Genomic DNA, 16,866 nt, shown 5'->3' with positions numbered 1-16,866 from the left:
TTTTTGCTTGGTTTGTTTAGTTTAAGAAATATTTCATTCAAAAATACACATATAAGCATATACATGTAAGTGAATTGAACAGCAGGCAAAAATGGTCTTTATTAGTTCTCTACATCTGCGATCAAGGTATGAATATTTATAATATTCATAATACTAATAGTGTATACTTTTCAAAGTTTTACATGGACGTTTTACTAACTTATAAAGAATATTGTAATAAAGAAACTAATTAGTTTAATAATATGATAATGATAAAAAGGAAATATACAGGGTTTGCAGGGTTCTATTGGGCTTTAGAGGTGAAACGAATTAGCCAATAAAATTGTCTACATGAAAGAAAAAAAACTTCTTAAATAAGATTGTTTTATGTAAATTGTTGCAAATCAGTTTTGTCTTTCCACAAATTTATTTAAGAATTAAATTTGTTGTCAAAACAACAAATTAAATTTTTAAATAAATTTGTGGAAAGACAGTATCTATTAATGATAAAATAATGATAAACGAGGTATTTAGCATTTCTAAAACATGACTTTTACCGCCACCCGGTATGTTCCAAATTTTCTCCCAGACATTTTATTGACAGAAAAAGAGTCCGATGTAATACAAAAAAAAAAAAATTGAAGAAGAAGAAGAAACGATACCAGTAATGTCGACTAAGCCATTTAGTTTTTTTTCGTAATGGACGTAGCAAAATCATTTGAGCTGCTTTTATCTAAATAATCGACAAGTGTGTCGATTCGTCGATCGAGATTTTCTTTATAACTAAATTCAGTTTTAATTACAAAAAAATTAGGGAAGAGACATTTAAGGTACAATATGATAATGTAACAGCAATATAACATATCATACATATATATAAATCATATTTTTATTATGACAAATAATTGATATCAAAATGTTCATTTGGGTTTAATATTGAAGTATAACGCATGGTAGTTTGACAAATATTAAAGAAACTTGCACCGAATATATATAACCGTTTTTCACAGGTCTGATTAAAATCAAACCTTCCACTATGATTTTAATCAGACTGGTTTTTCACCTACATCTACTCGAGACGTGACTCGATAAATATATTCCTTCTATTTTTGTTTTCACAACTACTATCATATGGTCTATTTATTTTCGCTTTAAATAACGATTGTGTCAATTTGTGGCAGTCAGCCAATTCATAAGTAATGTTGGAAAATCTAGTTTGATATAAATAGCTGGACTGTTTACAATACATGAGAATTACGTTTTGAATATTAGGGTACTATATTACTTTTTGGTTCTGTTTGGGTTTTTTTTTTTTGTTTCTTTGTTTGATTTTTTTTTTGAAGAGGTTTTTATTATAAACATTATTATAATTCTTTTTTTTTGCTTGCTTTATGTTTTTAGGGGGTGTCTTTTTTTAACACTTAAAAAAATCTTCGCCATACATACGAATGAAATTTTCATTAAATATCAATAAATCGATAAATTTGATTAAGATTTCAAAAAGAAATCTAATCCACATCATTGAATAAAAAAATGAAAATTATGCATAAAAGAGGCGATCGAGGCTTTCCATACATGTAATATTGTCATTTAATTAACTTCCGTTATATATTTTTGTGTATTGCACAATCGTTTGTAACATGCCCTGCGCGCATGTTTTGTAAACATAAGAATTATGGAGGCGACGACGAGTAACTGTCGTATGTTATTAATCGAAATCAACGAAAAACTGAGCAGTGACGACTTTCAAAGTCTTACTTTTCTTGCCAAAGACATTGTCAACAGAAAAAGGATAAAAGAAAAGGAAAATCGTCTTGAATTTTTTGAGGATCTTGAGAAAAAAGCAGTCATCAAATGCGGGACCGAAGAAACCGACTTGTTGTTTTTGAAGCAAGCGTTTCTAATCATGGGGAAAAACAATCTTGTTTCTGCATTAGACGAAGTTGGAGAAGGGCCATGTAAACAGTCATCAAGAGAAACATTTGTAAACACAAGAAGGTGGGTGGCTTAAACTGCGTGTTTATTTTTCGATTCTATTTTTAGATAAAGGGAAACCCCACCCTGTCCCATATATCTTCAGGTCTATTTATAACGATGACCGGTTCGGTGCATGATACTTTAATTAAACAATAAAAATGCGAAGTATAAAACGTCGTCATTCCACGAAGTGGGTGTATATATATATATATATATATATATATATATATATATATATATATATATATATATATATATATATATATATATATATATATATATATATATTGAAATTTTAAAGATCCTATATTCCAAAAATATCGTCTTTGTTGAAAATCTTGGCAAGACTTTCACAGTGTATAAATAAGCCAGTTAACTCAAACCATTTGCGCCATCTAATTTTGATATTTTGTATTCAGTCTCTTAAAGGGACTTGGACACAATTTGACTTAAAATTTTCAAATTTTATTTTTCCATTTTCAATGTATAAATTGATAAATATAGAAGTTTTTAATGCTATATCAAAATTTGAAAGTCAAATATCAAGTTGTACGCAAGATATAAAGAGTTCATAATTTTTTGTTTTGTAAACAAAGCTCGAATATTGTCATTTTTACATATGTGTCGTATTGGTGTAAGTTTCAATCAAATGTATCTTTTTTTTGGTTGATACTAGTTTTTATGAAGATATTGAGTTAGTTAAAATTGTTTTTACTGTCATTTTGTCAAAGAAATAGTAAATCTCTACATTACATATTTTGTAAACAACTATAAGACTCGAGCTTTGTTTACATAACAACTAATTTTCCCCTCTGTATCTCGCTTATAACTTGATTTTAAAATTCAATATTTTAGTCAATCATTTAAAATGCACCAGTAAACAATTTTATACATAAAAATTTGATCTCAAATCGTGTCCAAGTCCCTTTAAACCAATCGTGTCGTTATTCTTGATGAGCAAGATCTCTATTTTAATATTGAAAAAAAAATCAGGATGTTCTCGGCACCCACTGGTGTTAGTCTCGCCTACCCCAGCGAGACTAGTGGAATCGACAACACACGTGTCTTTGAGGCACCGTTCTTATATTTTTGAGGTATTTTCTGATATCAAAAAATAAATATTTGATATCAATAATTCAAATTATTGATATAAAAAAACAATTCTTGATATCAAAAAATATTCTTGAAATAAAAAAAATTATTTTGTGATATCAGAAAAACATTTTTTATATCGCAAATTCGAATTCTTGATATAAAAAAAAAATGATTTTCTGATATCACAAAATAGATTATCTGATATCAAGAAATTAAGTTGATTTTTTATATGAAAACATTTAATTCTTGATATCAGAAAATCAATTCTTGATATCAGAAAATCAATTCTTGATATAAAATTCGAATTCTTGATATCAGAAAAGTATTTTTTGATATCAAAAAATCATTTGTATTTTCTGGTAACAGAAAATCGATTTTTTGATATCAGAAAATAAGACTTCTGTTTAAATGAGTTCCTATTTCCGTTCCGCGTTTTAGCACCCCAATTGAACTTCAATAGACATGTATTTTTGTTTCGATCCTGCATTTATACATGTACATATATTTATGGAACGCCATGGCTGCCTTATAGCATAATACTATAGGTACATTATGTCAAATTATCATTACATTATGTCAAAGTCCATTACGTGGTGTGAATATATCTTTACGCTAGGTCAAATCGTTATTACGTGATGTCAAAAGCACGTTAGGTGAAGTAAACATGTCTTTACATGATGTCAATTTTTTACGTTGTGATGTAAAATCATCCTTACGTTATGCCAAAATTGTACAACCAAAGGTCAATACATCATGACATTATTTCGACACTGTATTACATGGGGCGAATGTATCCTTACATTATGTCAACATTTTATTACATGCTTTCAATATATCCTTACATTAATCAACACCGCAGTACGTATCGCGATTCTATCCTTACATTATGTCAACATTTTATTACATGATATCAATGCATTTTTACATTTTATCAACACCTTAATACATGGTGTTATCTCATCCTTTCATTATGTCAACACTTTATCACTTTATGTCAAAAGTACATTACTTGATACGAAAATGTCTTGACTTTTTGTCTAAACTTTATTACGTGATGTAAATAAGTCTTTATATTAGGCAAAGTCTCTATTCCGTGATGTATACGCTCTATTACTTTAAGTCGAAACATCATTCCGTTATACAAACACGAAAGCCTTGGTCTTTGTATATTTGTCATGTTTTAAATACAAAATTTACTATATAGAAACGGTACGCCGATTTACCCAAATGGACCCAGAAAAACCCCAACAGTAGATACTAGTAAGAAGCAGTGATTTAATCATACAAGAATGAAAATATATATAGGCATATATATAGGTCTTCTGAAAGCTGTAAAAGACTTAGTTGCTGACAATTTAATTTCTCGAGAGTGAATGAACATTTACGTATTTAAACATTGAATTTATAGTTTAGATAGACCTAAGTTATAAGAATAAGACTTAAAATCCAAGTTTTCTCGTGCTCATCGGCCCTTGAATATTTAAAATGAAATGGATATAAAATCTAAAAATAACCCCTTCATTGGTTTTTTTTTTTTGGGGGGGGGGGGGTTAAAATTTTATTTTTGATTTATACTTTTTTTACTTCAATAATATTCAAATTACGTTCGTTACTACACACTCAGTCATTTAGCAGTCAGGGTTCTTTATCGTTAAAGCCTGTATGTCGTGGCGCAGACACCCAGTGCATATTAAATTTTCTAAAATTTAGTCTCAAAGTATTTAGTAGTTAAAATAAAGTATTTAGTAGTTAAAAGTAAACGTTGCTATTGCTATCTTAAATTAAGGATACTGACCCTAACTACACATGTAGGTATGACCGTTCTGCTACAAAATTATTATGCTATGAAAATGATTTTTTTCTTATTGCTGCAGAGGGGGTGGGAATGGTGTTTGTGGAGGGGGTACGCTACGTTCCTCTGAATAAATTTTCTCCTTTTCATCCAAGAGGGCACTTGATAACTTATATGAAATAAAATCTACAAATAAATTACAAGAGATCTTTAGCCCCTTTAAAGACCTTCTCCACCTTGATATAGATGTTTTTATGAAATGTTTGTTTTAGGTAATTGTTCAGACAGAGGGTATAAATCAGAAATATGTCATAATAAAAACGCACACAAATAAGAGAGGGTAACTGTATTCGCCGATTTCAGAATTATTATAAAGAAAGGCAAACACTTTTGGTAGAATCGGTACTGTCTTCAGGGTTTGCCCCATACATGTAACTTACTAATTTTTAATTAAATGAAATAATTCGACAGCATGAGTGTTGGTTTTTGTAAACAGTTAAATGTATGATAATGTTACATATATTTTCGTTGCAAGTATAGAATAGGCGTGAAAATAGGTTGAGAAGGAAATTTTCGCTCATTCCGTTCTGTTCCGTTGAATACCAATATCCACAGGGGTAATAATATATTGCGGAACGTAACGGAACCAGAATCTTACAAATAAGTCAAGCACTGCTGACATTGTAATTTTAAAGATGGTATGCTTTGGAATGCGTTTCGTTTGTTTTAAATCTCTAACTAATAGAGAATATTTTTTGCTAGCTTAAACTAGTTAGTAAGTTCTGCCGTGAAAATACTGTAATATGTTAATATTAGAGTAGTAAGTAATATAATTATGTATATTTTTCTTTAAACAACGAATTTAAACAATAAAATTAAAGATCAATCTTATTTTGAAATGAAATGAATAAAAACAAAATAAATCATTATTTTTAAATTTCTATTTTCCCATTGGATGACCCTTTACTGATTCCGTTCTGTTCCACAAAGTTTCAATAACCCCTGGATACATTTGGGTAAGCTTATCGTTTCCTTGTACATGTATATAGAAAGGCCGATGTATCCGTGTTCGCGTAACGAAATGATGTTTCACCTTAAAGTAATGGAGCATGTACATCATGAAAAAGAGAACTGACCTACAGCAAAGACTTCTTCACATCACGTTATTAAGTTTAGACATAACGTCATAAACTTATGACATCAAGTTATAAAGGTTTGACATAATAAAACGATATATTTACACCATGTAATAAAGTGTTGATAAAATGTAAAAATGCATTGATATCATGTAATAAAATGTTGACATAATGTAAGGATAGAATCGCGATACGTACTGCGGTGTTGATATAATGTAAGGATATATTGATATCATGTAATAAAATGTTGACATAATGTAAGGATACATTCGCCCCATGTAATACAGTGTCGAACTAATGTCATGATGTATTGACCTTTGGTTGTACAATGTTGGCATAACGTAAGGGTGATTTTACATCACAACATAAAAAGTTGACATAATGTAAAGACATGTTTACTTCACCTAACGTGCTTTTGACATCACGTAATAACGATTTGACCTAGCGTTAAGATATATTCACACCACGTAATGGACTTTGACATAATGTAATGGTAATTTGACATAATGTACCTATAGTCGAATGCTATAAGGCAGCCATGGCGTTCCATATATATTAATCATATTTACTCTACGGTAACAGATTGTGGTTGAATGTATTTAAGATTATACATTTATTTTTTGTCTTCTTTTAATATTTTCTATTGATTTTTTTTGACATAACAATAATACAATAGTTCCTATTCTGAAAATAGGAACTATTTGTTGAATGGCATCGTATAAGGAGCGGATCCACAATCTGGGTTTGGTAAGACAATTTGACACACGTTATTATAATATAGAATTAGAATTGGTGGATGTTGATGGTTTGAAAATGTGGTGTTTTTTTTAAAATCATTGAATATGATTTTTTAATATACAGGTATTTAATTTTTTAGTTTTTTATTTATTTGATCTTCTTTTTTTTTTTTTTTTTTTAGAAAGCTGTTGTATAAAGTGGGAGAAGAAACCGGCAAAGATGAGTTAAAGAACTTGAAAGCGTACCTGTCCTCCAAAGTAGGGGTCGGGAAGAGGACCCTGGATCTGATCCGGGACGTCTGGGATTGTCTGGACGTTCTGGAGGAGAGACTGTCCGACTCGGAAATGTTTCCGTTGCTGAAAACCTTGTATGCGGCGGATGAAAACCTACCGGGATTACTGGAGGATTTTATAAAAGGAATTAATTGTAATTGTAATTAAAAAAACAAAATTTTACATAACATATTTGTACCTAGAACATTGCTTCTGGGATTCAGAGAGAGAGAGAGAGAGAGAGAGAGAGAGAGAGAGAGACGGAGAGAGCTGATTTACCATATCAATCCTATCAATCATAGGCATTGCCATTGTTAGAGCGACTGGCGGACAGACTGATAAGGCCCCTGTGCAAGAAGTGGGTGAGCATGATGAGGCACAAACCCACACCCAGCTGGGTACTCAAGTCGAAGATAGGGCGGGGTCAGAAGAGGCCACTTATGACCCACCACCCAGCGGTGGTTCCACCATGACCCCGGACGGCGCCCCCAGTGGATTCTCCGCCACCACTCTGCCGTCTCGACTCGGGGCTTATGACAAGGGGAAAAATGCAGGTACGATATGTAAATTTTAATTTTAAAAAAGTCTTGAAATACAAAAAAGTGCAATTTTAAACATTCAATTTTATTTATTTATTCCCAATATTTTTAGCGTTTTCATTTATTTATGTATGAATTATTAATTCAATTTTGTTCAAAATCAAATGTGTATGATTATTTAAAAAAAGATATTTCTTAGAGCATCTCTGCTAGCCAAGAGGTTTTGGTCCATATATTCGTCGCCTATGTAGGGGTAGGCGAAATGGACCCTAAAAACTCGTGGCCAGAGAAGCTGATCTTTGATACATGACATTGTACAGTAGGATACATTTCAATGAAGATGGTAGTAATTAAGGAATTATGATTTGAAGCGGTACTGTGCTTTTCCAGGGTGAGTTATATGACTTTAGTTATTTTATCCTTTTAGGAATCTGCATTATCCTCAATAACGAAATATTTGCCAATGCAAATACACACCCCACCAGAAACGGAACAAATGCGGATAGGGGTAAGTTTACTAGAAAATTTATTAGGCTAAGTGATTATATTCAATCATTTTTAGGGAGTGTATGCTTTTGAGAAGAACTGTTACATGTAAGTACAAAAATTTAAAAAAAAGTAAACACTTAAAATCGGGATATTTAATATAAATGTTTTACAGTCAATCTCACTGATTCCGACTTAAAGAATGTAAACAAATAGATATTTTCTATATCTGTACGAAAAAAAATCAATAAATCTATATTTTTAAATAATTACTAATTTCAGACTTGCTGGAGTACTCATTCAAATTGTTTGGCTTTGATGTGCGGGTGTACAATAATAACACGTGCCAGGAAATCACTCAGCTACTAGGAGAGATTCAACAGATAGACCATAAGGATAACGGAGCCTTGGTAGTCTGCACCCTGAGTCACGGTAACTTGAACGTGGTATCTGGTGCCTGTGGCCAGGATCTTCCGATCAACTTCATGACGTCACTCTTCCGCGCCGACAACTGTCCTAGCTTGGCGGGAAAACCTAAATTTTTCATCTTTCAAGCCTGTCAAGGAAAAGACACTCAAGATGGTAAGAAGGGTTATTTCTAAAATAGATAAGAACAAAATGTACCTGGTATTTCCAAAGAATAAAAAACAGAGAATTTATTTCTAATGGCATCTCATATTTACTTGGCAAATTCATCAAGTATTCTTGTCTATTTCGTTAAAGGCCTATATGGTAATGGATCTTTTCATACTATCTACATGTATTAAACCTACTCAAAAAGAATTATTATAATTTTCATTATTTCTTTAGAGAGCTTTCCACAGCAATACTGTAGAAGTATGTTAGGATAGTTATGTTTCAGATTAAATTGAGACTTGTTTAATTTGTCTTCTTTAAATAAAGTAAATTCAAAGAGCAATTTGTCGGCCCACATTCATCTTGAGAATAACGACGATCTTAACAATAATGGAAAAAAGCGAAAAAAAAGAGTTCAAAACCGCTTAGTAGATGACAGAGTTTTGAATATACTGCGGTATTTCTATGATATATCAAATAACTCGCTCAATGTGTTAAAATTTTCAGTCTGGCATCAAACAAATGCGCCTGTCATGGCAGAGAGCGACACGAATTTGGTTCCCAATATGGCGGAAGTGATGACGGAAGTTCCTCATCTACATCAACTGAATTTGGCGCCCGCGGAGGCCGATTTCCTGATCGCTCACTCCACGATGCCGGGTTACGTTTCCTTTCGGAATGGCAAGGGGTCTTTCTTTGTTCAATCCCTTGTCAAGCATCTAAAAGCACACTCACCCAGGTATATACTTAATTTATCCTAAGCTAGCTATAGACTTAATTGTAAAACTAGTAAAGAACTACCCGACAATCCGTTTGGGGATTTTTTTTTCGCGTGTCACAAAACATGCGAAAATGGGAAAAATGTGTAACTTTTATTCTTTTCTTCAGTCATTATTTGAGATTTAAATAACATTCTTATAAATAGCAAACAATACCGGATATAATTCCTATGTATCAGAGGTAATTGATATGCAATGTTAAAGCAATTGCGAAAAAGAAATAAACAAAATTAGACCATCGCGAAAATTACCGGATATACGTGAAAATCAAACATAAAAAGCGACAGTTTTTCCAGATTCTTGTATTCATAATTCGCGATATCTGTCAGGTAAAAATGGAGTAAAAACTATATATTCCATTGAACATTTAATGAAACTAAAGTTTGTTAAAATAATAATTGCTGACTTAGTCATATTGACGTTAATTTTTTTTATGTAATTTGAATTGTCTGCATTTATTTCCCAGAGAGGACGTCATATCCATTCTGGTGGAAGTCAACCGTGACGTCAGTCAAACAATCGGACGAACTAGTGGAGGACAAATAGCGGCCCAGATTCCGGAACCCAAAGTCCGACTGACTAAGAAATTCTACCTGTTTCCTGTTGAAACCGAGGTCTAGGCTAGACCAAACGGTATTTATATTTCAAATTAAAATTTTACTCGAACTTCTTTTTTAAAGTTTTATAATTCTGTTCATTTAGTTTTCTTCTTCTTCTTTTTTCCAAGGGGAGGGCGGACTCAGAAGCCTGACTGTTCGTAACCCGCCGCTGGCCAGATGCTGCTATAAATGTATTGTTAGTTTGTACATGTATTTAAATTTATTGCTACGGTCAGTGATCGTCCCAAGCCGATGTTTTTTTTATGTTAGTGCACACAATATTATGTATAATATCTAGCATCTTATACTCGAATATCTATATATTGTATATTTTTAAATAATCAATGTATAAAATCTGGTATTTTAATAATAATTTTCAGAATATCTATTATGTACATGTACATGTATACTGTAATAAAATTGGTTTTCTTATTATTTGTTCTGTGTTGTTCATCGTCCTGATCAGCTTGTATATATAATAAGATTCAGCTAGGAGAGAGTAGAAGTGTATGCACATGCAACTTCCGGAACTGGTGCCGCGGGATGTTCAAGGAAGAACCGGGCACCCCCTCCCTCCCCAACACTTCAATAGAAAATAAAAATGCATAAAAAATTTGGGAATTCGAAAATCCACTTAAAGAAATACTTGGATGCAATTCCATTTTATATGGAGTCAATTTTTTTATTCAATTGAATTTTAAACCCCCAAAACATAAAGTGCATGGACGCCTTCTCGCGGAATTAACCTGATTTGAAAAAAATTAATAAATGTACATGTGTACTGGGATATCAGTCCTTTCTGTGTATACTAACTGTATTCCTGGGTGGAGTCAAAAAAGTGACCTAGCTGGTTCAGTATTGGAACCACTCAACAACTCCAGAACCTTAATACCGAAAGATTTTGAATAAAAAAAAAAGAAATACTTACATGGACAAAATTCAATACTTAACCCTTGTTTACAGTATACAGCAAACTTAAATATATATATATACAAATGTACATGTAAGAGACACGTGTCTGTATATGCAGATCTAGAACGGGGGGTCGGGACACCCGACGCCTCCCCTCTGGAAAATTCAAATTTTTGAAATTTACGTAATAAAATTATCGAAAATAGCCCCCCCCCTCCCCCCTGGAAAACAAAGATATCCCTCGCCCCTTTCCACATCCCCCTGGAAAAAATTTCTGGATCCGTCCATGGTCTGTAATAAGATGTGCGTTAAAAAACTAAGCGGTCTTGACTGCAAAGGTTTTATATACATGCATGTACGTTTAATATAATGATTTTGCAATACTAAAATCTATGTTTTCTGTATAGCTAAAATTATCATACCCGATTTATATATTTTTTTCCCTTTCGTACTTTTTAATTCATTCTTCATAATCCTATTAATATATAAATGGTGATTATGGATGTCGACATGCAGTTAGTGTACATCTTATATATAGAACTGCGTAGGGTCCCGGTGTCCATTCCCGCTCCAATCGGTCTCTATAGCCGTATAGTGGCATATTTCTACACCTACATGCAAAATCATATTAAGTTCTCATGCGCGAATCTATCGGGATAGAGGGAGGGAGGAGGAGGCCCGAGACCCCCCCCCCCCCCCCCCCGGGTGAAATTTATAATTTCATAATAATTATTAAAATATCATAATGAATATATAAAACACACAGATCTTTTATTATGCTTTTAATGTACAAGTATATGATAATTGTTTGGATAAAATGCATAAGAGATTTAAGAGACGAATATCTGAAGAACGAGTTAACAAGTTGCTGTTTCGCCATTTTTCTGACAGCTACACAGGTAATCTTTGTTTGCCGTTTATTTGTTAGTGATGTGCAGAAATGCACCCTAATCATATGCACTTTATACTTCATGTTCTTCTCTTATGCTCTAAAGTTTGGATGTTCATGCATATGTTGTATTGTTCTTAGAAATTGAAATAAGCTGGACGCTGAATGCATGGTCTATATACGTACGTTTTATACTATGGTTCCTGGGTAAAAAATACTGAAATAGACCTGAGCTAAGGATTAATGTACATTTTGTGGGACATTGTGATTTTGAATAATTTTTCATGCATTTACATGTAGTTATTTCATTTAATGCATTAGTGCTATAATGCAGTGTTTCATTTTGATATGAAACTTAACAATATCACGGATGCTTTGGTCTCAGTGTATGCATGTGTACATGATACATAGCTAATATACATATAAATACACAATGTATTTATACATATGCACACATCGAAACCCAAGCGTCTGTGAACAATACATATGACAGCCCCGTAAAATTTACCAATCAGTGTAATGATAACTTAATAGTTAAATCAATACTTGTCGGTTCATATTTAAAAGCTATTTCGCCTCATGCATTAACTCCCACAAACATTCTACTAATAAAAGCATAATCAATAGGATCACCCCCATGAAAATTGGAAACATCTGAAAGATTTCATAGGTTTATTCAACATAAGACAAGTTTTTGTGTTTAATTCTTGTTTAATAAAGAACATGAATATACAATTTCATTATTTTTGAAACTGTCAATTAGATTTATATGATTTAAAAAATTATTTAAAAAAAAATATATATGCAACTGTAAAAGCAAGTTAATTATTAAGCTTGGAAAAAGAAGATATAATAGCTGAAAAACATGTATTTACATTTGTAGCTATTTGTAGGTTATACATGTATAGGCAACTAGTCATAATGATCTGACTCAGAAATAGAATTAGCCAAGGAATCTTGACCTTCCCACAGAATGGATGCCAAAAGAGTTTGTTCATCCTCAGACTTAGTTCCTCCGAAAGACCCCTCGGAGGAAACTGTTGAGGACGGGAAACATGTTGTCCACCGTTTTCAGGAACTGTTTGAGAGCAAGAACTTGAGTGACATTGTCATAGTTGTGGGCCTGACTCGGTACTCCGTGCACAAGTTTGTTTTAATCACAGCAAGTGACGTTTTTCAGTAAGTGAAATTGGCATTGGATGACAGCAGTAACAATGCATTATTTGAAAATTGTTAAATACATGGATATCTTCTGTTGGATTTTAACATTTAATATGTATACAATTTTTGAAAATCGATAAACATTTTGTGATATGACACAATCACAGATTGTGTATTTTTTTTCATAAATACTCATGCAAGTGAATAGTAATACATGTAGTTAACTGTTAAATAGTTTAATCTTTGTATTTATCATGCATTTAATATATATGTATATATATTTAATATATATGTATATATATATATATATATATCTTGCCAACAACAGAAACTGTTAAATAATTTTGAAGTGAGATTTACTACATGTACCGTATATCCGTTAATTTTCGCAATGATTTAATTTTTGCTTTTTTTGCGATCACTTTTACATTATTATTTTCTATACGAAACTTTTTAAATCGCAAAAAATGACTGTCGCAAATTAAAAATGTTACAGATTTTTCCCATTTTCGCAAAATTTTGTAACACGCGAAACCCCCCCCCCCAGATATACAGTATCAGTTTGAATTTATTAATAATTCTTTTGTCATGCAGATAATCTCATTACTTTGGCGTATTAAAACACTGGCAACAGTATGTATCAATCTGTAATGATCAATTTTAGAGCCATGTTGAATGAGAACCAGTGGCACGAGGCCAACCAGCCCGAGGTCACACTTACAGAGGAAGAGGAATGCCTGCCTGTATTTAGGGACTTTTTAAGGTAACCAGACCCACAGAATGAGATGCACTGTTAGATAACGGGCTTGGCCCCTGTGCATTCATTCATACATGGTGCTTTGATAGTATTAGTAATCATTGGTGATGGTTTTCATTCTATGATAGTTGATATTTTGCTGTTGGTTTATTTTGTCAGATATCTGTACTGTGGCAGCGTGACATTGACCACTTCCACAGTGCTGCCTGTGTTAATCCTTGCAGACAAGTACTGTATACCCTCACTATGCGAGTCCTGTGTTCAGTACATGTCACAGCACGTCGTTGAGTCCCCAGACACAAATCGAACCCTATCATGGTACCAGTATGCCAAAATCAGGGGCTACGAAAAGCTAAAAGAGGAGACTTTTAGATTCATACTATCAAATTTTCACATTGTCCAGAACTCTCCTGATTGGTTGGTGCTGAACAAGTTCGAAGTTCAGGAGTTTTTGAGTAGTTCAGACATTGTGGTGGAGAGCGAGTACGTTTTGTGGAGGAAATTAGCAGAATGGTTCGGTCATCAAGATGACATTGGTGGGGTGCTGAAAGAGCTGCTGCCATTGGTGCGATTTTCCCTGATGACGCCAAAACAGTTGTACGACATCGAGAGCTCTGATCTCTATAAGGAGAATCATCACGTATTTAGCGAGAAGTTCCTGCAGGCGTACCGACGGCACTCTCTTCTCAGCGAGGACGTGGAGAAGCTGTCCAACACCATGCATGAACCTCACAGAAACTACAGTGCACCTAGTTACGGCATCTCCTGCCCTTTGACCTTGATAAATTACCAGGTGAAGGCCAAAATTGACAGCAAGATAATCGTGGACAACTTCAAAGTTCCTCTCCAGTTCAATCCTTCCAGCAACACCACTGACCAGGCCAAGGCCTCGTTTCATGTGGAGTTTTTCCCAAAGGGGTACTTTCAGCCGCACATGTTGTACCAGACCTACCTTGGAAAACACAATGAAAAGACAACTCTCGTTGTACGTCGCATGAACCCCATCCTTACGCCCGAAGTTGTGACCGTTGAGGTTACAATGGTCATTTATGGAAAGAAAAACCAGGTATTCTTAAACTTCTTATTTTAGAACGTCAAATATATTTTGCAGTCTGATCAGATGATTTAAAGTAAAAATAAGTACTTACCTTATCAAAGATATGTGGACTCTTAATATTTCCTTATGATTTTCCTGTTGAAAACAGTTCCTCTAGTTGTTAGTACCATTGTACAGTTTGTTCATTAAGATTATTTACAGGTCAATTAAAAAGAATTAATAAATTGTTGCTCTTCTCTATCAAGTTTTTCAATTGTGGTTTCATCAATAATTGTTGAGTACCATTTTCTGTGGATTTTATTGTCAGGTTGATCAAGGAAATCTTATATCATTTAAGATTTCCTTGATTAACCTGACAATAAAATCCACTAAAAATGGTACTCAACAATTATTGATTTATATAATAAATGTATGATCATCATACCAAGTATATGTGCAAAAGTGTTTATTTATATATTTATTGCCCCTTAATTCCCACAAGTTTACACTTCCTTGAGTGGTGTGAATTTTTTACTCCACAAAAATTTGGCCTTCAGATTAGTAGACAAAGTAATGAAACCACAATAGCTTTCACTTTCCACTGTATTCTTCAAATTTGTGGTTGAGGTTTGAAGAGGAAATTGATATTTTTGATTAAAAAATGTTCTTGCATTTGTTTTAATTCACATTTGAAGGGGAAATTTTTTAAATCTCTCTGAACTAAAGATGTAAAAAAAAATCAAAGAGGATAAACATTTCTGATATCAGGTATTGTCAATTATTATCTCAAGATTTTTTTTTTCAATAAGATTTGATTTCTGTGAAAGGTTTTTTAAAAAAAAACAATTAAAAATAAGATTTTATTTTATTGTAGGTTCAGTATGTTGCCCACTCAGTGACAAAGACCCACCATTTCTGTGAGAAAAGCCGCAAACTGGAGATAGAGGACGTGATATCCATTGAAAAGCTCCAGGAGAATAACTCTCGCTATCTTGTCAACGGGCGCTTTGAGGCTACTTTGTTTCTCAAGGTCATTGACGTCCAGGATACCAAAGACGGAAACAAGAAATAAAGAACTGATACCAAATCATTTGATATCCATGATACCAAAGACGGAAACAGGAAGTAAAGAACTGATACCAAATCGTAAAAAAATAATAACGGGGAAAAAATTGGTGTAAGGACTAAAATTGACTGTTTATGTATTAACGTGCATGATGGTTGGTTCTCTTACTATTCCATATTGTAAGAGGGGCAAAAATCACATATTGTAGTGATTTATTAAATATTTTTATATATTTCAGAAATATTTTTTATGATATTGATATTGAATATCCAACTATTTAGATATCAACTTCAATGAATTTAGATTTGTGTGTACTAGCAGCATGTGTTAGAGGGTAAAATGCCGCAGTTTTTAATAAGCATTATATTTATATATATACATGCTAGATAAAATACTTCATCATTTGTGTGTATATGTAAGGTGTATTGATTTGTAAGATTTTACAACATCTTATGAATCTGACTGCATTGTAGATTTTGTTTCCGCTGAATTTTTTTTTATGTACATTAATACATTGTATGTATACATTGATAAGCTACAATCTTACATTGCTTTTTGAAAAAATTGATGGTTTCTTTGGCCCAACCTTTTCAGCTTTGAATTTTTAATTACAATCATGTATATCTGTCTCAGGTTTGATGAAAATTTGCCAAAAAGTCAATTTAACGTTCATTTACATGCCTTAATTGAAAGGTGACTGTTTCTTTCCATGGGAGAGGGTTTAATATAGACTATGCCTGTCACCCAATTCATTTGATGATTAGATTAAATTAAAGGTATCTGTACTGTAGCATGTGTGGATCGGGGGATTGGATAACCCCCACCCTCAAGGAAATTTCAAATTTAGTAAATTCTCATTGTAAATTGACCAAAAAAAAAGCCTTTGACTCCCCCTGGCAAACACAATTATCCCTGGGACCTCCCTGAAAATAATTTCTGGATCCACGCATGCTGTAGGGCAGTGCCATTTTGCCATATGGCCAGGTTTAGTAAACCGTAAACTACTCAGTCACATTTCTATAAGTCAGTGAACGGCAGATCTAAATCATGTGTTTATTAAGCATTAATTTTGTGTTT

The 16,866-nt window shown here is 32.9% G+C and overlaps 2 protein-coding genes across 3 annotated transcripts; both read left to right on the top strand.

Moving 5' to 3' along the window:
• Window positions 1-1,492: 1,492 nt before the first annotated feature.
• Window positions 1,493-10,400, top strand: LOC105318843 (caspase-8). Of its 2 annotated transcripts, none has more exons than XM_066072277.1 (8): window positions 1,493-1,977; window positions 6,899-7,149; window positions 7,292-7,543; window positions 7,956-8,036; window positions 8,297-8,596; window positions 9,098-9,329; window positions 9,836-10,002; window positions 10,097-10,400. In XM_066072277.1, the coding sequence occupies exons 1-7, from the start codon at window positions 1,655-1,657 to the stop codon at window positions 9,987-9,989; spliced, it is 1,593 nt and encodes a 530-aa protein (XP_065928349.1). In that variant the 5' UTR covers window positions 1,493-1,654; the 3' UTR covers window positions 9,990-10,002; window positions 10,097-10,400. The 2 variants fall into 2 exon arrangements, with proteins under 2 accessions (XP_065928349.1, XP_065928350.1); XM_066072278.1 differs by having other exon boundaries at window positions 1,495-1,977; window positions 6,899-7,143.
• Window positions 10,401-11,719: 1,319 nt separating this feature from the next.
• Window positions 11,720-16,668, top strand: LOC117691811 (BTB/POZ domain-containing protein 17). Its single transcript, XM_034478598.2, has 5 exons — window positions 11,720-11,779; window positions 12,663-12,948; window positions 13,595-13,693; window positions 13,847-14,753; window positions 15,598-16,668. Exons 2-5 carry the CDS (start codon window positions 12,743-12,745, stop codon window positions 15,793-15,795), a joined length of 1,410 nt encoding a protein of 469 aa, XP_034334489.2. The 5' UTR covers window positions 11,720-11,779; window positions 12,663-12,742; the 3' UTR covers window positions 15,796-16,668.
• The last annotated feature ends 198 nt before the right edge of the window (window positions 16,669-16,866 follow it).

This window comes from Magallana gigas, chromosome 9, assembly GCF_963853765.1.
Source record: "Magallana gigas chromosome 9, xbMagGiga1.1, whole genome shotgun sequence".
NCBI classification, from domain to species: Eukaryota; Metazoa; Mollusca; class Bivalvia; order Ostreida; family Ostreidae; genus Magallana; species Magallana gigas.
This window is presented reverse-complemented; position numbering and strand designations above follow the sequence as displayed.